General features: G+C 33.1%; 2 protein-coding genes across 2 annotated transcripts; both read right to left on the bottom strand.

Annotated features, from left to right (window-relative positions):
- Positions 1–315: 315 nt before the first annotated feature.
- On the bottom strand, positions 316–6,047 carry LOC114385887 (serine/threonine-protein kinase STN7, chloroplastic-like). Its single transcript, XM_028345931.1, has 10 exons — positions 5,500–6,047; positions 5,220–5,306; positions 4,339–4,458; positions 4,092–4,190; positions 3,404–3,572; positions 3,219–3,312; positions 2,399–2,492; positions 2,231–2,287; positions 1,450–1,857; positions 316–680 (listed from the first exon to the last, which is right to left on the bottom strand). Exons 1-10 carry the CDS (start codon positions 5,944–5,946, stop codon positions 510–512), a joined length of 1,746 nt encoding a protein of 581 aa, XP_028201732.1. The 5' UTR covers positions 5,947–6,047; the 3' UTR covers positions 316–509.
- Positions 6,048–21,873: 15,826 nt separating this feature from the next.
- LOC114385878 (probable galacturonosyltransferase-like 3) lies at positions 21,874–23,515 on the bottom strand. The gene has a single exon (XM_028345925.1). The coding sequence runs from the start codon at positions 23,408–23,410 to the stop codon at positions 22,388–22,390; it is 1,023 nt and encodes a 340-aa protein (XP_028201726.1). The 5' UTR covers positions 23,411–23,515; the 3' UTR covers positions 21,874–22,387.
- Between the last annotated feature and the right edge of the window lie 395 nt (positions 23,516–23,910).

The following is a 23,910-nucleotide window of genomic DNA, read 5'->3' as shown; positions in this document are numbered from 1 at the left end:
ACTCGTGAAAGTACATCCAATATCAAATTCTCCATTGAAAACTTGAACACACTTTCCTTCTCAATCAAACAATAAAGCAAGCAATGGAGTAGTTTAACAGTGAGAAGTTACAATCTCTTTTCCTGCTCTCAAGTCTATGGGCAACAATGAGGTTTGATTTATTGATTTATCCTGTGGATGCACAACTGGCTAGAAGGAACTTTAAGGAAAGTGCCATAACATTTTTTTTTATCACGATTTCTGTTCATCCAACAAAACCTTTTGAAAATACATTATATAAATGTGGTTGCACGAGCAGTCAAAAGATTTCAGGTATGCATCCATCAGATTCCAGTTAGTTTATGGTGGTAAATACTAACAGTATAAAATTCCAGTTAGTTAGTTTTTTTTTTTAAAAAAAAAAGTTATATTGAACATTGTTATATCTGAATATGATATTTTACTTTGATATACACACTATAGACAAAAAAATTTGAAAAAGAAAAATGGGTAATTAGCATCTACAATTTTCATTCCTCTCTAGGGATCCATCTGCTCCACCAAAAGCTTTTCCGGCGTCTTGTGAGCTCATCCATACTCTCATTTAAGGTTCTTATAGTTCTTATAATTTTCCTCTGAAGTTTAAGGGCTGAAGCTAGAGCATTTCTTGGTGCACTAGCCTTCTTTTTAGGTTCAATTTCCTACATCATGAGAAAAGAGTGATATAAGATCATAATTGATATTTGGATAACCTTAATTATTAGGGTTAAATATGTTTTTAGTTGTAAAAATAGAAATGTTTGCTTTCAATTCCTAAAACAATCATCTCTTTTTGGTCCATCATTTATGACAATGTATCAGGTGTGATCCTTGCCTTCCAAAAAAAAAAAAGAATCATCTCCTTTTAGTCCCTTTGTTTTTGGAAATAGGGATGACAATCACACACGACACAAGAATGAGAGATCAAAATGAGACGACTTTTTTAGAGACTAAAAACAAATACGGCCATATTTATAAGGACAAAATATATTTAACCCTAACACATAACACAACAATGTCAAGTTATGAGAGACAAAGACAAACAATTGTAGTAGGACTGGCCATTATTTGTGTAGGTTCATTAATTTTGTTTTTGTGCCTTTCTCTCTTGTTATTACTTGTTAGGCTTAAATTTTTTATTTCTGTAATTTAGCTTTTTTTTCATTTTCATCCCTGAAAAAAAATGTTTTAATCTTTGTAAAATGTGTTTGTTTTGTTTTTCATCCTTAAAGTATTATCTAAAGCACTTCAAGGAAGAAAAACAAAACAAACACATCTTGTAAGGACTAAAAAAAAAATTACAGGGATGGAAATGAAAAAAGTGTTAATTTACAAGGACCAAAATTTATTATTTAAGCATACTTAATAACATGAGAAGATCCAAATCCTGATGAATATAACAGAAAGTGATTGCAAAATTAAGACACATACTCTCAGTTCTTGAAGCTGAGCTTCGGTGAATCCACCATCCTTCTGTGTCCCTGATTTTGCCATTAGCTGAATAACCCACCTAGCAGCTTCTGAATAATCCTGCTGAGTTGCACGTAAGAGCTGCAGTCTCAGTGTTTGCATGAAAGACAATGCCAACAAGCCTTCTCTGACAAAGTAAGGATGAGCTAATGCTGCTTTTGCACTCAGTCTTTGTCTTGCTTTGTACCTTACCATTGATTTCAGAAGTTCCCATCCTATTCCACCATCCAAATCCAACAACTCAAAGCCCTTCCTAAGTTCAGATCGAGGCTCAGCGGTTTTTCTCCACGCGACCAAGTCATAGTCACACCTCTTTAGTTGACGGTTGAATTGTATGAGGCTATTATCAGAACGTAAACTGGGGAATGCCTATAAGAGAATCGTATAAACTGTAAGCATTTCAAAATACCAGCTTGATCATATAGTTGGTTGCATCACTCTTTGCCACTTTTTAAATGTTTCACCTGATTAAAACAAACTCAGGTCCAGAATTATGAAAAACTATTCTACAAGGACCTTAAGTGATCAACACAACCAAAATACAACAAAGTGTAAATGCATAGCCAAACTCATTTTAACTCTAAAAATACTAATATGCGGTCTTCATTATCATCAAAGTGATTTATATTGCTAATATACGTAATATTCATATGAAATTTATTGCTGATAGACTGATTAGTTCCAATAATAGAAGCAGAAACAAGTTTTCAGTTTCATCACTATTACTCTATTAGATACTTACCATTTGAAGAAAGATTAAACCAGCACTATAGATATCGAATCTGTCTGGTAAATTCAACTGTTTGAAACATGAAAACCATCATAAGTAATAAAAGCCAACATCAGTACATGATAAAGGAAGTTATATGCGTGATAATTGACCATGGATGGGTAACAAGAAATATTTAACCTGCCATAAGACTGGGGAAAGTGCAGTTGCAACCGGAACTGAGGGTGCTGATGGAGTTTGTGTGCTCATGATGTACTGTTCTGGTGCAGCATATCTGAAATGGAAGGATTGCACACATCATGAATTGCCTACAGTAGATATCATGTGTCTAATAACATGGACTCAATGAATATAGTTTTTTTTTTAATCTTAATCTTCTGGTTCATCAGAGGAAAGAGACCCTAACTAATCTAGAGTTCGGCCAGGAGGTAAGTAAACTCTGGCCAACAATTGTTCCCTCCAAGGATCGAATTCGGGTAGTACCCGAACGATTCAACCTTAACTTCAACACATTAATCACTTATGCCCAATCACATACATGAATATAGTTTATATACAATACTTATATCTTCTATCATCCAAAAACCAAATGATGACTACTAGAAAAACAGCTCTAATTTCTTCTTTCAGAAACTACAAGGAAATTAATGATTGTTTGGGTTATCAATTTGAATATATAAAACACGTAATCTTCATTCTCTCATTCAACTACTGATCTTTTGCAGCATTTAGAGCTGGATGTTCAAACTTATATCTAAATTTTGCAGTGATATTAGTCATCAAATGAAAGTTAAAGCTTCCTACAATCAAATGAAAGGTAAATCTGTCTACAATAGACCTACAATGGATCCAATCCCTCCCTAGACCCTCCATGGTGGGAGCTTTATAGCATTAGCAATAATATTTTGTTTTTGCCTATCCAAAAATAAAAAATTAAAACCAAGTATGTTGATGGAAACTATAATTTGGCTACTTGAGTTTTTAATGTCAAAGAAGATACCTTGGATCCAAAAGAAACTCCTTCGGAATGTAGTTGATGCCAACTCGCAGGTCTGTAGCAGCTCCAAGATCAATAATTTTGAAAGTACGAGATTCTGAACCACATGGTTTAAAAAAATGTGAGCTAATTTGTACTGTGGACCCTTTTTGCATTGCGCAAAGTTATGCAATCTTTAGATTTTTTACCTTCAGAGAAAATAACGTTTTGTGGCTTAATATCCCTATGCACAATACCAGTTGAGTGAAGACCATCCAGTGCAAACAAGATCTGCCTCATGATTGTTTGAATGATTCTATTTTCTCTTTCCAATCCTTTGGGCAAGTCTTGGACCTCACCCAAAATTAATGTTTCAACCTGAATTTTGTGGCACCGTCATTTATCTGATATGCAGACTTTAAGAAATCATGATTTTCTATGGGAGCATAAATTCAAATAGAATATAAGAACAAAATGCTTCAGTTCAGAAACATAGTGGAGTACAGTTAAAGAACATGAAACATTTTCTCACAAAATAACATTTGAAAATGGATGCACAATGAACCCCCACCCCCTTACTTTCTCACACAAGGAAAGAGGATATAGAATTTGTTTGGATAAACCTCTCATAAAAAACTTGCATAAAAACAAAATAAAATGAATTAACAAGATAAAATGAATCAAACTTCTAGCATAAATTAAAATCAATTTTGACAGTAAAGTTTTAAAATTGAAAAACTCCCAAGTCTAGATTCTAGGAGCTAATACAAATAGGTGCATACTTTGTTTCTTAAATGTAGCACAACTGATATCAACTTCATTAGAAAATTTACAGCCAAAATAGTATAAATTGGCAATTTATCAAGTACAACCAAGCCGATTAAATAGAGTACCAACATTATATGGAAAGTCTCTACTCTGCATCAAGTCAGCTAGGGTGGCATCCCCTTCAAACCGCCATATAAGCCAGTATTCAGCGGCTTTCTTTGAAGAGCTCTGCAAACATTATATGAGAACTTCTGTATTTGTCATGACTGATACTAATTGTTAAATGATGTGATGAGAATGTCTTTGATTTCCCCATACAAGTACAACAATGATACCCGAAATTCGTTAGGTAGTATTAGTTTTAATAGAGCAACACCTCAAGAAAACCATAAACAAAATCTGCACAGCTGCTTGCACAAGCTCTTCGTACACGCTCGTTCATCCAAATTTCTACAGCACCATATTCAGTTGCTTTCTTCAAGACTAAGTCACCTTCCTTCCAGTGAGAACCAAAAAGAACCATAAGTCATAATTATACAGGTCAAGCTGTCTAAGACAGTGAAATCTCACAAGCACATAAGCCATATCAACTTGTGGGTTCCTCATTTTGTTTCCTCAAACCATGAGACTCAAAGCAATCAAAAGTGAAAATAACACTAACACAGACAAACACCAGACATGACATGGACAAGGGCACCCCAATATGATTAATGTTCGTATTATAGAACACCGCATGACAAAAGAAATTAAATATCAACAGGACAAAAGATTTAAATTGACAATCAAGATCTGTATGTTCACCTTCTCCATATGATTATGAGTTTCACAAAAAAAATAAATACCAAGAGACATTAGCTTTTGATACTCTGTATTATATTATTTCTCAATCTGACTGTTGTAGATGATAAAAAAAAATTGAATGTCTTATTAAATTACCAGTGTCCTTTAAATGTCTAGCCTATACTGGTGTCAGCTCAACAATTTGAGCCAACAAAAACAATTTTTTTAATAAGACACTTGTTGATATGTGTCATATGAGTGTATGAGTGTCAGAAACATGTCACAACACCATGACACCTCAAGTGGGGAGAACTGTCTTTGCTTCATTATTGAAAATTAATGGTTATCTTGAAATTAACTTGTGTGCATGTGAAGTAGTTCATAAAAAATGCAAACAAGAATCAGCAAGTCCAAAAGAACAAGTGGAAATTTTCAAATATTTCTTCAGGAGCTTCCAAATACAATATAAAATAATACCTTTGAAGAGGGTTTGTTGGCCAGTGACACTCTATAAACAACTCCAAATGACCCCTCCCCCAACTTCTTCCCCAGAACAAAATCATCCTGCCATCATAAACCAACCTCAGTAACAACTACTAAAATCATTAAATCAACAACTCTATAAACAATATTGTATAAAAATTGTCGAGCAGCGTGACTTGTTGTAAACCCCCTGATACCACCTGTGTTCGATTACTACGAATCGAAAAAATAATATCATATAAAAATTTAAAAACTTCAACTTGAATTCACATGCCTTCTTGTAAGTGGGCCTGAAGAGCCTCTCAACAAAAGCAAGAACAAACATGTCAAAGAAACCAGGTGCCACACCAGGTGTGGCCCAAAGATAAGAAAGAGTCCCCAAAGCCAGAATCACCCCAGGGACAGTGAGTGTCAAGCCATTGGACTTAGGAAGAGTGCTCCGATAGATCACATCACCACACTGCATCACACTGCAAGGAAGTCCAACCCCAACACCCACAAAGAGATTATGAACTGTGTCAAGCCATTCACCACCCCCTAGTGCAAAAACTTGAACCACTCTTGGTGGGTTTGAGACACCGAATAGTCTTCTTTCACTGCATTGAGGCTCCCCCCAAAAGGGTCTAATTCTAAGCCTCTGTCCAAGAAACAAGGACTTAGACTTTGGTCTGTGGGGTTGTTGAAGCTTTGTCACTCCTACTCCAATTCCTATAGTTGCCATGCCAGTTCAAAGTTGGCTTTGGTCTCTGTAGGAGAAAAATCTTGAGAACTTGTCCTGCTATATCTGCTTCAATTTTAGACCACAATTTTTTTCTTGTTTTAACTTAATTTACGACCGTAATATAAGATATGATTTTGTGTTTATATATATATATATATATATATATATATATATATATATATATATATATATATATATATATATGTGTGTGTGTGTGTTGGCGGTTATGTCAGGTATTTATTGTGGATGTGGTGAGTTTGGAAGCTTGGAAATTGGATTGAGGATGATATACGCCACAAGGAACACGTAGATACTGCTGTGGTTTGGGTTGGACCTACACGATTTGCCTCTTATATACTTGCTTAGACGTTTCATAGTCTCTTCAATCAGTTCAATGGCCTTTCTTGTTTAGTTTCACTTCTTTTTAGTTGTTTTGTTAGCATTTTCTTCTTATATAAAAAAAAGTTTAACTATTGTTTTAGTTTTTAAATTTAAAGGATATGTTTTTTTAATCTTTCAAATTTAAAAAAAAAAAAAATAATCTCTGAATTTTAACATTAATTTTTTAGTCTTTTAACATAATAAATTTGATACTTTTATGATAATTTTTAACATTTTATGATTGTTTTTTAACCCTATGTGACAGATTTAAAATATAAATTCAAGTTGTTAAAAACTAAAAATTAATTTATGACAACTACATGTTATCATAAAGTATTAATTTATTATATAAAAAATTTAAAAAAATTAATCAAAATTTAAGAAAAAAACAATTATAAATTTTATAGATTAAAAAAAACTCCAAATTCAATATCTAAAACAGTAATTAATCCATAAAAAAATATAGAAAAATCTACTACATTTGTTATTCCAGTTATTATGATTTAAGCCCATCTAAATGGTTCATGTTGAGCATTTGTATATCTAATAGAGTTATACAACTATATAATTAGTTTTTAGTGTACCGTTACATTATTATTATTCAATTGAAAATCATTGTTAGTATGATTTTTTAGGTAATTATTGTAAAAATTAATAAAATATTTTTTCAATGACCGTTAAAATTCTTCAAACAATCAGTAGATATAGACTATTTACTCACTAATTATATATATATATATATATATATATATATATATATATATATATATAATCGCATTATTATCATTCAAAAGAAAATTTCACAAGATAAAAGTTGTCTCTTTAAAAAATAATCTAAAAATAAACTTGCTAATATATTTAATAAAGAGTTTCACTTAAAAAGTATTAAGATAAATTATCATAATTAAAAAGATAAATAAAAAATTGTTAATCTTAATTCTTCCTCTTCCTTCTTGATCATTACCATTGAAAAACACAGCTTCTGATTCATCAATGGATAAATTAGTAACTTCAATAATTTCATTCTCATCAAGTGATCCAAACTTATATTCGACAATTAATTTCTTGATGATATTATGAAAAATTTCTTGAAAGAAGACGAAGATTACTATGAATAAATACAAGATCCTATGTTGGAAGTGTTATTATTTTAATTTGATTTGATCTAAATTCTAATCTATTATTATAATTTAAAATATAATATTTTATCTTTAAGATTTTTAAAAAAATTTAGGAAGCATAAATAACGTGAACAGGAAATAATAAAAAATATAATCTATTATTATAATTTAAAATCTAATATTTTATCTTTTAAGATTTTAAAAAATATGATTTTGAAAAGAAAAATAACAAAAATTATGTTGAATCATGTCGAAGGTTAAAAAAAAAAACAAGTTGGACACGGGAAATATGTGTCCAACACATGCGGTGCATGTCCGTATCATCAGACCACTATTTGGAGCTTGCTTTACACGATTTTACCCTATGCACACTTTAATCTTAGAAGATAAACGGTGGTTAAGATTTATTCATTTTTTTGGGCTAGATACAAGGACTTGCCCCAACATCCATAATGGGCGTACTTATACCAATGTGCTAGGTACCCAATTAGTTGGGTTGGGCTGTATACTACCTGACCTTGACCCAATAATGAAGTGTGAATGGGCATCTAATCGAATCAATGTCTTGCTCTGCTTACACAGTAGCTTACCTTTCAATATTCTCTCCAGTCCTATCACTATGCTATATACTATTGCGAAGGATTTTTAGGCAAACCAGGTACTCTTATTCTCTATTGGGTGTGGCTATTCCCACACAAATTTTCTGCAAGTTTACCTCCAAGTTTACAATATATATATATATATATATATATATATATATATATACAAAATTACCCTTGACGCAAACTTGTTTCCATTGTATTAGAGAGGTGTGACTTCACAATATACAATTGAAATATGTTTTTGTTGTGTTAACTTTTTCATAAAAATTTAACAATGAAAATATATTTCTATTGTGTTATTCCTTTACACAAAAAATAATATTGTTGATTATTTTAGACAAAATACACAACTTACCTACCTATCTAGAAATTAACACAATGGAAACATGCTTCTTCTATTTAGCTTTTTAGAAAAAATATACAATGAAAATTTATTTCTTTTGTGTATTTAATTATATATATATATATATATATATATATATATATATATATATATATATATATATATATATATATATATATATATATATATGAGATCAGCCCGGAATAAGATCAAACGGACAAGTGAGAACTAAGAAAGATGGAATATGGACGATCAACATATGTTAATATGAACAATTTAAATAAGCATATGAAAACTTAGAACATCAAAAACATTATTAAAAAGAAAACAGAAACAACGGTAATACGCACTGAATCTGTTAGGGGGAAAGAAAAGAAGAGACTGAAGGGGCGGTAGTCAGCACATGATCAATAAGAAGGGAGAAGAGAGATTGATGTGTCATTATTTTCTCCTATTTCTTAACCCTTTTTGTCACCATTTTAATTACTGATTAGCCTTAATTGTCAAATTAATTATGCAGTTTTATCATTTGGGTCAACTGGACTAATTTTGTGTTTTTAATTTAATTTCATGAGAATTATAAGTAATTGGGTTTGGACTTGAAGAGAGCAGACAATTTTATTCTACCAAATCTTATCTTATCCAGATTTTATCTCATCTAGATATTATTTCATCTAGATCTTATCTTATCTTATCTTATCTAGATTTTATTTCATTTAGATTTTATTTTATCAAATCTTATCTTATCTTGTCCAGATTTTATTTTATTTATAGGCTTGGACTTAAAATAGATTTGTAAGCTTTGGGGTTGAGAACCTATATAACAGCACCAAGGTTTTAGTTTAAGGAGTTTTTTCATTTGGAGTTTTTTTCGTTTGGAGGGAATAATTTGAGGTTTTGCAATTCTAGTTTTTACTGTTCATGCGTACTATTCACGTAGCAATAATATTCGTTTTCCGCTTCAATATGCAATTTCGTTTTGCGCTTCAATCTGCAATTTCATTTTTTACTGATTAATGGAAGACTAAGTATCTAGCGTTGTTTTCTCTTGAGGATCAAGCACAACTCTCTTTGAGGTTTTATTATTATTATTGAATTCTGATCAGTTTTTCCTCTTCACCAATTACTTTGTATTTGTTTTTATTAATCCATGCATGCTTAGTACTTGATTAATTGTCTCTGAGCTTAATTTACGTTCATGTTTAATGATCAGTTTCTTTCATGATTAATTGGTGTATGTATTGCTTAATCACATAATGGCAGTCTTATGTTAATTTTCGCTTAGTAATTTAATTTAAGGTTGGATTAAGTGGTTGAACAAGATAAATTCTCGTAACCTAGGATAAGAGACTTCTTGTGAATCAAGGGGAAACAACATGTTTTAATTCTGTTATTTTCTAATTAAAATTTGGTCGTTGTTTAAATTACAAAAACAAACAACCCCCCCCCCCAATTTGTTACTGTTTTATTACTATCTGTTATGAACGTTTGGTTGTTCATTGCTCGTTGGGAGACGACCTAGGATCACTTCCTAGATACTGCATTTTTAATGTTTATTTGATTCGGGTACGGCCTCGATCAGAGATGAAAGAAGGAACTTGAAAATTTATTTGAAAAAGAAAAGCTTACAAAAAGAGTTCTCAAAGCCTTTCTCTCTACAAGCTACACAAGACTATCTGTCTGAAAAGGTACCTCACAATGGAATTGAGGACTCCTTTTATAGACATAATATTTGAACTGTAGCTATAGTACATGTTACATGACTAGAACTATTTCTACAGAAAAAGTAAAATTGAATTATATGTCATCTAAAGAAATACCAAAATAATCATCCTCGTTTTGGTAAAATACCTCATCATTTTTTGAAGATTTGGTGTTTTCTTTCTTTGAGGAAGAACTCTCTTCTTCTTCCTTTTGAAGTATTGTAGATACAATTGGCTTTGATGTTTTGATGATGATCATGATGATGTGTTGCAATTGATGCAAATGGGCTTTTCAAGATTAAAGTTCAAGACAATACTTCAAGATTACAAGTCACAACATCAAGATGATCACTAGAATATTAGGAAGGGAATTCCTAATTGAATTAGCAAAGGTTTGGCCAAGTGATTTAAATTAAAAAGTGTTTCTCAAAGGTTTTACTCTCTGGTAATCGATTACATCCTGGTAATCGATTACCAGTGGCCAAATACGTTTTATAACAGCTACAAAAATTTGAATTCGAAATTTTAGACTGTGTAATCGATTACACAATTTTGGTAATCGATTACCAGCAGTTAGTAAACGTTTTAATTCAAATTTTAAAAGCTGTAATCGATTACACAATTACTGTAATCGATTACCAGACAGGATTTTCAGAAAAATAATTTCAACAGTCACAACTTTTCAAAGGCTTTATTCATGACCACCATTGGTCTATATATATGTGACTTAAACACGAAATTGCTCAGAGATTTTCAGAACAACAAAGTGTTTATCCTCTCAAAGAGCAAATTCATTTTATCCTCTTAAGAATTCCTTGGCCAATTCAATTGCAATTCATTAAGGAATTATTTGAGTGCTCAATCTGTAAAATCCATCTCTTTCTAGAGAGATTTGTTGTTCTTCTTCTTCTCATTCTCTAAGTGATTAAGAGACTGTGAGTCTCTTGTTGTAAAGGAATTATAAACACAAAGGAAGGATTGTTCTTGTGTGTTTAGAACTTGTAAAAGGAATTTACAAGATAGTGGAACTCTCAAGCGGGTTGCTTGGGGACTGGACGTAGGCACAAGGGTGTGGCCGAACCAGTATAAAACTGAGTTTGCATTTTCTCTTCCCTTAATCTCCTTTATTTATTATTGCTTTATATTCATATTCAAATTGTTTCATTTGAATTAATATTTAAGAAGATTGTCATTAAGGGAATTCATAACTTGAGTAAAAAGTGAAATAGATTTTTAATTAGGGGAAACAGTTTGGAATATCTTAATTCAACCCCCCTTCTTAAGATATCTGAGGCCACTTGTCTAACAGTAATTACGAAATTTCCTTCAAGTATTTGGTTAGGTGTTCTTTAGAATTGGATCCAGCCAGGAAGGTAGCTAATTGGGACTTCTGGTTGAGAAACAAGGAAGTTTCAGGATTAGCTACTTTCAAGAACTCCGGATGGGCTTTGAACCAAATTTTTACCTGATCTGGTTCGGCTTTGGATGCATCGAATTGATTCCACCACTTGACAAATGCATGTTGTTGAAGTGATGGGAATTGTTTGTTGTTTTCAGTCTTGTTATATCTGTATTGCCATGAAAATATCCAAACAAAGCAAAACTGGAAAAATATTTTAAATCTGCGGGAATTCGTGATTCCTAAGAATTAAAAATTTTGTTAAATTGTGCAAATCCTTGTTGAACCTGCTTTAGGAAAATTTCGGGAATTGGACCAAAAAAATACCACCACTAAAGGAACCAATTTGGAAAATTGTAGACTGTGTTGGTCTTGAAGTAAATCAGCCAGGAATGCTTATATTTATTGTTTTGGTGCCAAAACACTTTATTCCAAGCATCCATATAATCCCAGTAAGTATAACCTCTTGGATCAAAAGCAACCAATAATTTTTTTACTTCATTTAAATTTGGTCCAAATTGTCTTGGTTGCAAAACTTTTAAGATTTGGATTGTTGAATGGGTGTTCAATAGCGGATCATTCGGGTCTTTGAAGTGTTTGATAAACATTGAGTTTTAGTCTATTAAAATAAATTCATGGAAAGTTCTAGTTTTTTTTATAGCTACTAGTTTAAAATGGAATCCAAAAGGAAATGCCTTGGCTGTGGCCTTAAAGGGATTTTTGTCCCAATACTCCGGCTCCATCTGCAAAACAGTTGAAAATTTATTTTTATAAATATAACTGTTAGTTGGCTTTGAGGTTGGTGTTGCCCTTTGGGATATTGTGGTCAATAATTCTTTTTCTTTTGGAAGGTTACAAACAACTTTAGATTCTTTGGTTTTTTGAATAAGGACTTGTAAATCAATTTCAAAATCATCATCTGATTCAGAGGCCATGTCTGCCCATGTTTTCTTTGGGAGCTTTGTGAGGCCAATTTCTTGGAGGGCCAATAGTGTTTCTATTAGGAAGGCATAGTCGACCTTGGTATGTTTTAATGTTTGATTTTTAGGAAATTCCTAAGTGGATGACTCAGGTTTAATTGAAACTAGTTGGATAGATGACCCTTCTTGTTTTGGTTTCTGAGTTAATAACCCAACTTGGGTTGGTGACCCAGATTTTGAGGGTGAATTCTTTTTGGAGGATGGCTCTGGTAGAGTCAATTTGAAATCTTTACTTGTACTTCTTCCTCCTCATAAAGAGGTGCTAGATGCCCTAGGTGGCATGGCAATTTCTCTGTAAGAATTCACGGGTAAGATAGTCAAGTAGAGAGTTTGAAGTGTCCTTGATATACTTTATCTCGAAATCAAAAACACTTAAAATTGTTTGCCATCTCGCAAAAATTTGTTTTGAGGCAAGCTTTTTGACGTCTTTTTGTAAAATATCTTTGGCTGACTTACAGTCAACCCTAATTAAAAACTTTTGATTTAATAAATCATATTGGAATTTGGAAATGCACAAAACAATAGCTAAGACTTTTTTCTTCACAGTTGAATATTTCAATTGTGCAGAATTTCAATGTTCTCATGTGTATGCAATGACATTTTATTGGGTATTAACTCTTTGTTTGAGGATACCACCCATATCTTGATCATCCATATTCCATCTTTCTTACTTCTCACTTGTCTGTTTGATCTTATTCTGCTGATCTCTAGTGTTGATGGGGAAGTAGAAATATTTTTCGTTAGGGGATATGTATACTGATTTCATGGATCTGGAAGTATGCACAATAAATGTTTTGTACAGTAACTTTAATCTAAACAATATGTGTTTGAAGAGTATTCTTGGAAGTACAACAGTTTGATATTTTAGTTGAATAATATTGTAGCAATAAGTCCCATGGTTGAAAAAGGGCAGTAAGGCGATGTATTGTTTAAATAAAATATTAAGAGATAATATACTAGTGGCTATGGGAGTAAAGTTCAAATCGTATTAAAAAAAAGTTATTTTTTATTATTATTTTTCCGAATCCAGGAAATTTTGTAACATATCCCTTATGTAAATCTTTCTATGGAACCACATGAAGGCAAATATACTAGAGGATGAAAATTATTATGTCTTGTCTTTTACGATCATTTTCCTGTATTTCTTTTCATTCAAACTCGTCATTCTCATCCTCAAACTTTGACCCAAGAAACTTAACTTTGCTCATTGAGCAAGACAATCAGGCTCACGAGGTCACCCCTGAACAAAATCTCTTCAATGAAGAAGTTCAATTAGAGGAGATAAACCAAAACATGGATGACTGGAGCATTCCAGAAATCCCCCAGGATATATTATATGTCCCTGAGACAATTAAAGACAAACACAATTTTGATTATATAATTAAGGCTGTAGAAAATAATATTCCTCTAGGACAGGACATAGGGCAATAATTTCATTTATTATCAAAAAATTCAATCTTTGAACATAGTAGAAAATATAAATACCTACACATAGGATGTGTCCAAATAGCAATCAAACCACTAATTGACATGAGAATAGACGCAACAGTCTTAATGTGTCTTGGAGATATTAGACACAACAAATTTAAAGACTCTTTAATAGGAACAGTAGAAACAAGCCTAGGACAAGGACCAATCTATTTCAACTGTTACCCAAACAAAACGGTGAGTCTGATGGATAGTGTGAATGTATGAATACATAATTTTGATGATGCCAAAGAATAATCAAACAAGGTTGCTTCAAAGGATAAACATTGTTTTAAGATTAATACAAAGTTGTTTCAACAAACAAAGTTTTGCTTCAAGATTAACTCAAGATCAAGCCTTGCCTCAAAACAAAGTGTTTCCAAGACATCCAAGTCTCTAGTAATTGATTACTAGGCAGTGTAATCGATTACCAGAAGGCAATTTTGAAAAATAGTTGTTAAAAAAGATTTTTAATTTGAATTTTGAACCTATAATCGATTACCAGATGTTTGTAATCGATTACCAGCAACGGAACACTTGAAATTCAAATTCAAAAGTCATGATGTGTAATTGATTACCAGAAATCTGTAATCGATTACCAATGAAAAAATTCAGAAAAAGCTTTTTGAAAAGATACATCTCTTCAAACCATTTTGAAAAGGCACGAAGGGCCTATATATATGTGTGTCTAATTTCAAAAAGCAAGAGAGAGATATTTCAAGAGAACTTCATTGTCAAATGCCCTCTCGACAACTCTTGGGTTACACTTGCAAATCTATTGAGAGGTCATCCAGGAACTTCAAATTGTATTATCCACTTTAAATGAGAGAAATCTTTTTGTTCTTCTCACAAAGTCAAATTGTAATCAATAGACTGTTTGTCTCTTGAATTATAAGTTTCCTGAACATAAGGGAAAGGGATTCCTTGGGTGTTCAGAAGTTGTAAAAAGGATTTTTACAAAGATAGTGAAAAATTTCAAGTGGGTTGCTTGAGGACTGGATGTAGGCACAGGAAGCGGCCAAACCAGTATAAATTGAGTTTGCATTTCTCTCTTCCCTTATCTCATTTATGTTATTACAATCAATTTTGTCTTTCATGTTTAAAGAACATTATTAAATTGATTGTTGTTTCTTCTTCTGCATTCTGAGTTTATCATTTAGAAGGGGGTTAAAAGTTTGTTAATGGGAATTGTAAGACTTAATTTACCCCCATGCCTTAAGTTATTAAGGCCACTTGTTCAACAGATAGAAATATTCTTGACTTCATATTCCTAAATATCCACTTTCATGGCCTTGACATGAAAGATGGATCAATTCTAGCAGCTTTAATTTATAGGATCCAGTATAAAGTCATGAACACTTATGCATCAAGAGTCCTTCTCAAACCCCAAAAAGGAGAGACAACTTTGTTTATCACCGATATGACAAAGACTAATGTTTCTCTTCCCATAACCATAAAATGGGATGAGGTAACTCTTCCTGAAAAATGGGTCATGGACAAGGCTATACCTTTAGTCCCTAGACTTGTCCCTACCATAGAGCAAATTAAATAAGATAATTCTAGTAAGGTTGAAATAACCTTCAGTAGGAGAAACTCTTTCTCGTCCAGAATAGAGGCCTCAGGACAATTTGAGTATGCATCAGCAAGAAGGTCTTTTTCAATAAGGACCCGGTCAATTCTAGTAGGGTTATCTAGATCTGAGTCACATAACCAGTTTTCTAGCATAAACCTCCAAGGATTAGATACGACTTCTAGTATACCTAGAACCACGTACAATCAAGAACAAGAGGATGACCAAAAATCAATACAATCTCCAACATATTCCTTTATGCATGAACCTTTTGATGTTATCTGACGAATTTAGCATTGATAAGGAAACCCTTAGAAAAGACTTTTATTCTCCAGAGAATGAACCTCAAAGGAAATGGTTTTTTCAACATTTTAAGGGGTTAAAAAGAAAGCAAATCCAAGACAAACTTTATGAATTTGTTGAAAGAGTCAAAATTAATATTCCTCTTTGATTGGTTTCATGCTTATACCATTAAAGAAAATTTAGATTACCCTTGGAAACAGGACATAATAGGTGATCCAACAACCAATGTTATTTCTAACTGCAAATCAAAGATGGTGATTTAATCCAATCGAAATTACCTCCTACAACACAGTATCAATTGCCAAAGGTCAAAGATAGTAATGATAAACCTGTCATGGCCACACCCTTTAAAATGAAAGATGTCAACGAAGACATTACCCCAAAAGACATCAGAAGCCTAATGGAACAGGCTAACTACACCAACTATTAGGAGAATCCATTAGTAGAGAAAAAAATATCTCCTAAGCCTAAAAACCATGAAGGATCAACATCACATGTTCCAAAAGAAAAACCCTTATTTAAACCTTTTAAGATTAGTGAAAAGGCAAAACAAAAATTCAGAGAACTTAGAAAAAAAAACAAATCCCTTACAGAGGAAATAAGTGATAACAATAGTGAATTATTAAGCAAGATTAATAGTTTACTTAAAATCATCCCTGAAACATCCCAACCGTCGGAGGAATCATTTAAGATGAGAACTAGAAACACCTCCAAACTAATTAATGTCACTAACGATGATAGCGACCAAAACTCAGAACAAGTAACTGAGGAAGGTTCAATATCTGGAAAAGATATCAATCCAATTAACACCAAACATTGGAAAACACCTTCCAAACTTTATTACCAAAGGCCAACCGCCCCTGATCTTTTACTAGAAGAAAGAAGCGAAAGTAATTTTAAAAGCTTTAGTGCAAACAACATCTATGAATGGAATATAGATGCCCAAATAGAATATAATATCATGAATACACTCCAAAACATGACCATGGTAGCCATGACATACCAAACATCCTATGTGTGTTCAGAAGAAACAATTATAGATATTCTAGTTGTAGGATTTTTCGACCAATTAAAAGGATAGTGGGATAATTATCTCACTAATGATGAAAAATAAAAAATACGCAGCGCTATTAAAATGGATTTCAATGGAAAAGTCATTACAAATGATGATAATGAGGAGATCCCTGACGCTGTTAATACCTTTATATTTACAATACCCACCACTTTGAAAAGATAGGATAGCAGAATTATTATCCAACCATATATATATATATATATATATATATATATATATATATATATATATATATATATATACTAGTCACTTTTTTTAAAAAATAAACCTTTTAATTAAAATTAAATTAATTATGATATAAATTTTACTTTAACATTAATCAAATAAAGGTGATACAGATAAGCTTAGGTTATATTTAGATTGGTGGTAGATATCAAAACAGAAAGAGGATTGGAATGGAATGAAATAAAAATGTGATTCCATTGTTTGGGTAATTTATGATGGAATCAAACAAGAGTTTTCATTTTATTGTTTGGATAAAAGACATAGTGAAACAAAACTTAAATACAATTTCGGTCTATTTATTTTGCTCAATCCAAAATTTTGATCTCTCCATTTTAAAATAAAGACATTTGCTTCATACCCCTTCTATTTTATAAAATTCACAATTTTGGTCAATCCTCAATTTCTCCTACATTTTTATTTTGTTTATTTTGGTTCAATTAAACCTTTAAATCTAACATATTCATTTAAGGTACCATCAAGAAATGATATAATTAATAAAATTGTAAGAAATAAAAGATATAAGTGTAGCCAAAATTGAGAACTAGACCAAAATTGTAAAATTTCTAAAATAGAGACATTATTTTGAAATAAAGGGATTAAGTTTGTGAATTAGGAAAAATAGAGAGACCAAAACTGTATTTAAGCCTTATAATTTTTTACATCTTCTTTTATCCTTACTTTAAAAACATTGTTAAAAAAACTCAATCACTTAGAAAACGTTTCTTCAAAGAAATGTTTCTTTAAAGACTTGTTGTTTCTAGGGGATGTGGTGCTCAGTTTGTGGTTGCGTTTTCCTCATTGCCAACTTGGCAATGCCGAAAAATGCGAGGTATAATTGGCCAGTGAGAGCTTGTCATTATACCATGGTAAAGGTGTACTCCAAACTAAAATGTTGTAAGACTACTAAGTTCTTGGAGCTCCAATGGCAGCTGATCAGTGTGTTATGTATGTTGAGAAGGTAAGATGTGATGCCTTAAGATGGGTGTGAGATCTGGCAAATAACCACAACGCAGTAGTTGTTAGTCTTGTGTATTTTGACTTGTGTTAGGGCTTTTTCTGTTTTGGTTGATGAAGCAAAAAGACACACTCATACGTTTTTATTTTAGGGTCATACGACGAGCATAGAGCCAACACCCCGTCTCGAGGATGAGTGAACTTGGAGGCGATGATGCCCAACGTGACCACAGGTGTTGATCACTTCCTTGGGTATCCCAATTATGTGCAGACCTTGTTGGCTTATGCTTGGGTGTAGTTTCCACACCGGGGTGGGTGTTAGAGATGCTTCGAGTTTAGGACCTTTACTTCTATACGTACTTGTTTTGGGTAGGCCCAGGCTTCTGACTTTTACTTGTACTTTCAATCATTAGTTTTCATTATATGCATTTTGGCTCACTCATGCACTTGGATGTATTTGCCTCTTTCAAAACACAATACATTTGTGTATTTATGCACTTTTTACATATATTTCAACAGTTTATTTCATTTTTTTCCTTTCGTCTAAAAATGGTGTATGATTATATTTGAAAACAACTTTTTGTACTTGTTAAAGTATATTGAAAGGCATTTTTTTATCAAGAAATTTAACTTATGTCATGACTTTCATGTAATAAACAAATAAAAAAAGAAAAAAAATTACTCATATTTTTTCAAAGTAAAATACTTCATTAAGTACATTGATGGACACAATTATCTAATCAAAGTTTAAAACAAAGAAAAGATACATGATTATTCATAATAGATTTTAAGTTGTCACATCTAGCATTTTTCAGACTCTGCATCAGTTTTTCTCCTTTAAAACTTGATTCTTTCCACAACACACTATTGTAAAATATAAATCCTCTTATTATGAAAAAAAAATCAACAACATTCGCCAGACTATGCATAAGTTTTTCCCCTGATTGAGCATTTGTAGTTTAATATTTTTTTTATTCTTTTTAGCATGATTTACATCTCTTTGACCTTTATTTTTTCACCTTAAGTCAATTTTGGTCTTAGGCAAATGATTGAACTTAATTGAAAATTGTAACTAATTTTTAGATTTTGTGTTTATTTGACCTATCTGTCTTTGTGCAGGACCTAGAGGATACTGCAGAACTCCAAATGAAGAGTATGAGTAGTCCTTGGAAATCTAAGAAAAATATATTTAATTTTGTTACAAATAAGCTTTGGCCAATTCTACCATTTCGAGGATCAAATTGAGCTTGGAAGTTAGAATCTCTACACTTGATTAATTGGGTTGCAAGTTTGAGCTTGTTTTGTGTAATTAGTTTAATTAGATGGATTAGATGGGTCTAATCAAGGCTCATCACTCCCTTCTGAGTAGTCACTCTATATATAGTTAGTTAGTTAGTTACTTCATTTTGTAAAAAACAAAATTGGTTACTTGTTTTGCAAGCTTCCTCTTTTCTATCTTTTTCTCTCAATTGTTCTTCATTGTTCATCTTTTCACTTTTGTTGTTCCATTTTCTTGCACAAAATTTTGTGGCTTTTCCATTGGTGATGATCATGGAGGGCTAAACAATTAATCAATCCAAGAATTCACTCCAAGTAAGGCTGAATTTGAGTTCTGGTTTAGTATCTCTAATCTTTGTGAATATTCATCTTTCTCTTCAATCCTATTATTGATTTTCATGATTATGATTATGCTTAGCATTGAAAATGAATTAGGTTATGGGTTCATTTCCTAATTTCAAAATTTAATCAGAGATTGTTTGGATGATTTTCCAATCAAATTTGCGATCTCAAACAATTTAGATTGATTCGATTGAACTTTCTCGAATGCATTTGAGTGAACTTTCACACTGAACATCATTCATAATAACTGTGATAATTCGATTTGCATTAGTTTGGTGAATTGGATTGATGCTTTTAAACGTGACTTGTATTTTGTTCTTGTTCTGGTTTGTTTCTTCATCTTTGTTTTTGTGTGTTTTCACATTCCATTATATTCGCTTACAAACTGTTTGATAAAATTCTCCTCTTTCTGTTTATAAGTGAATGAACGTAAAAAACAAATTGAATCATATTTTTAAATTCGACCTAGGTTAATCCTGTGCTACAAAATTTCTTGATTTTATTTATTTTTTAACTATTCAACAATGGTTATCACCCCTTTAAAAGTTTGTTCTCTCTGCAATAGACTATGCAATATTGTTAAGAAGAAATCCTCATATTGGGAAAAAAATTCCAACAACAATGTAGTAATCACATTTTAGTTTAATTGATGCAATAAACACAAACACACAAAACCTACTTAAAATACCTAAACAAAAAACAATTGCAACAAAACAAAATATACAAATATAAAAAGAGGGAGAGAAAGAAAAATCGAACTTTTATTTAATGTCATAACATTCATCCAAAAGAACACAAATCAAATTGTATCGCAGACATTCACCTTAAATGACTCCAGGTTCAAAACTCAGTTAGATTACTTCAAGTGTTGTACACATGTGAAAGTCTTATAGCTCCTAGTTGGATTCTACGATAGCCATCTCCATTCATAGGTTATTTTTTCTTCATTTCTTCACCGATCTTTTTTTTTAATATATGAATTATGTGACTTGAAGGCCTTACAAGCTCTTATTAAAGTAGTCTCACATTACTATTAAATTGTTAGTTCTCAAAACTTTACTTTTCTAAATCTATGAGGACTTTAACAAGTACAATCTACATGAATTCTTTAGACATTTGTTGATAGAGTTCTTTAACCAATAGCTTGTCAATCTTTTCAAGAACATGTGACTTTTCAATTAACCGAGAGAGTTTTGAGAATTCGTTGCAAAACTATTTGCGACAAAAGTAATTTTATCAAATTAAGACCCTTACTCTTGTATTTATTTTATTTTTATCCGTTAGATTTACGTTAAAATACACACCATAACATTTCCAACGCAAACTAAACATACATTGACAAATCTAAGTTTGAAATGGAACTTCAAATTAAGGCAATATGAGTCCCAACTTCACCTTTTAAGACTTGATGATTGTCTTGATACTTACCTTGGTGCTTGTTTTGTTTACCATTAACATGTACAATACTTGCACCATAGGCAATGTCATTAATAAAATGTCATAAAAAAATATTTAATTTTTGTCGTATTTTATTATATAATAACATTAATAGAGTTTGAATTTAAAAACCTCATACAAATTTCTTAAAATCTCCAACCACTAGATTGATTGACCTTAACAAATTTTCCTAATATTTCTACAAAATTAAATAGCTTTTCAAAATAAAATAATTCACAGAACTTTTCAAAATATTTAAGTACCACTAAGCATGTAAAGAAATAACAAGTCCTTTAATAAAAAAATTACATGGACAGATTCAGTTTAAACCAAGTGAAAAGGTATCTTGCTTAGGACAATTTATGAAGAACCAAGACAAAGCCTCACTGGTTACCCGCAATTTAAGATCCATTTTGTGCAATTTATTTTTAAAAATACATTTCAGAAAATATAAAAGAGTATCTTAGTTTCTACAAATTTTATGTAAAATAAAAAATGCTTTTATTTTATTATAATCTAAAATTTGTTTTTTTAATCTTAATATCATTATAATTTCAAAATAACTTCTCAAAAGTCAAAGCAATTAAAATATAACCTTTTTAAAGTTCAATCCTTAAAGAAATACACTGAAATTTTTCAAAAATAAACTTTCACAATTATTTTTCCTTTTTCTAAATAAAAAAATATTTTTCCTAAAAACGAAAATAAACACATTCTCAAGTCTTAACCCTGCTTGTGACAACAGTGTTTTTAATCTTAAAATATCTTGAAACATTGCTGTATTGTACTCTTTATTTTCTATTTGGTCTGATCGAAACAAAATGATAATTGCACCGTCAACCATGCCAGATACCACCCACCACACTACACTCTTTTAGTTCCTTTTTATTTGTACAAAAAATAAACAAACACTAGAACTTAGGGGAAGAATCATCCATCCAAGTGTAAGAATACAGAAGAGTGCACAATGCGCATACCCTACCACAAGAGTGTGCATGCTGTACTATACTATCTGCCTACGAATACTGTACATAATAACCATCAACCCAATCATCATCCAAACTCATAATACGTCACCGTATCGTATCATAACACCCCAAACACATAGCCACGTCACCCTTTATCCAGGAATACACATCTCACTCACACTCGCGTGTCCTTTTACGTCATTTCACATCACGAGGAGCAAGCGGCAGCAATCGAGTGACGCACTCCCCACGGCAAAAAACCATGCACCCGCACCAAAACCCTGGCTGCGATTCTACGAATCGGAGAACAGTGACGGCGAGTGGCGAAAGAGATCGTACGGAGCCCAAAGACTATCCAACGGACACGGCTTCTTGGAATCGATTCGCAGCCACGGCTTCCCCTTGCCGCTCCAGTGAAGTAAACTCACCGGACCGGGATGCAGATCTCGGCAGAGACCTTCGAGGTTATCGCCGCCCAGGCCGTGCTGGTTCCACCGGTGCTCTACGCGCTCCACGTCACCGGCGAAAACAAGCAGAAACGGTGGCAACGAACCTAGTTCATAGATCCGGTTCCGCTTCTGGATCCGCATCCACGTCTCAAGCTTCTCCGTGTATCTTCCCTCGCGCCATTTCCACAGATCGATCACCATTACGCCAGTGTTGAAGTAGCACGCGTCGCGTCTCTTAAATGACGCCGCGTAGCTAGGGTTTGACCAGAAGCGGTGCGTGAAGTAGTTGGTGAAGTTCGCGTGGCAGTACTCCGGCGCGCCAAGCACGCGCGCGTGGAGATCGATGCTCCAGAGCTTCGCCACGTCATCAACGACGATGAGGTCGGAGTCGAAGTAAATGATTCGCCGCACGGTCGCCGGAAGAAGATCCGCGAGGTACATGCGCGCGTAGTTTAGCGGTTGATCCAGCGCGCGCCGGATCGAGTACGAGATCTTGCCGCGGACGAGGTTCGCATCGAAGTGGTAGAGGTGGAAGGAGAGGTACGGGAACGTCGCGGTGATGATGCGGCGGAGCTCCGTGCGGCGGTGCGTGGTGGCGATGAAGTGGAACACGACGTTCTCCGGACACGACGCGTGCTGCAGCACGGAGAACACTCCGGCGACGGAGCCTCGGAGGTAGGTCGCGTCAAGCGTCATCGCGATGTGGATCACGGAGTCGCTTCGCGGGCGGTTGCGGCATTCTCTTCCGTTGCGGAATGCCGGCGCCTCGCGGAACGTTGGAAGCTCGCCGGTCGCCGGAAAATGCGCGTCCACGGCGGCGAAAAACAGCACCACCAACACTAGTGAGAGTGAGAGTGTCGGTGGCATGGTGACGAAAGGGGAGAATCGAAAAAACCAGACAGCGAAGAGTGTTGGAGAGTATTTTTGTGAAGGTTTAGGGGTATTTTGGTAATTTGAAAGTTTAGTTGGGTTGTGGGCCCCGGATCGAACAACATGGTAGGAAGCCAGGCTGGAAAGACGCGTTTTTTATAGCTTCGACATGTAGGCGTTGTTGTTATTATTACTACGTCGTTTTCATGGTCACCGTTGGATCTATATCGCGATCAGAAATAAACGGTTGTGATTTGATGGAGGAAGGTAAGTAAGGGAAGAGGCGTGCGGTGGGTTTGTCTGCATCTGATAATCGCGATTTGCGTCGGAATCTGTCGTTGTTGACGGAAGTGGGAGGTGGGAATATTAAATGTAATTATGTAATAAATAAATCAATTAAATTAGTTACTGTAATTATTATTTAGCATGTAATCACGCGCGTGGTACAATTATTTTTTTTTAAATATAAATTTTGTTTTTCTAATTTATTATTCAGG

This window comes from Glycine soja, chromosome 2 (assembly GCF_004193775.1).
Source record: "Glycine soja cultivar W05 chromosome 2, ASM419377v2, whole genome shotgun sequence".
In the NCBI taxonomy this organism is placed as follows: Eukaryota; Viridiplantae; Streptophyta; class Magnoliopsida; order Fabales; family Fabaceae; genus Glycine; species Glycine soja.
This window is presented reverse-complemented; position numbering and strand designations above follow the sequence as displayed.

Excerpts from the sequence above, each read along its gene's own strand:
- LOC114385887 (XM_028345931.1), bottom strand. The coding sequence starts at position 5,946 with ATGGCAACTATAGGAATTGGAGTAGGAGTGACAAAGCTTCAACAACCC. Across the intron at positions 5,307-5,499 it reads TCAGGCCCACTTACAAGAAG|GATGATTTTGTTCTGGGGAA; the intron begins GCATGTGAATTC and ends TTATGATGGCAG. Across the intron at positions 2,288-2,398 it reads TTTCCCCAGTCTTATGGCAG|TTGAATTTACCAGACAGATT; the intron begins GTTAAATATTTC and ends TGTTTCAAACAG.
- LOC114385878 (XM_028345925.1), bottom strand. The coding sequence starts at position 23,410 with ATGCCACCGACACTCTCACTCTCACTAGTGTTGGTGGTGCTGTTTTTC.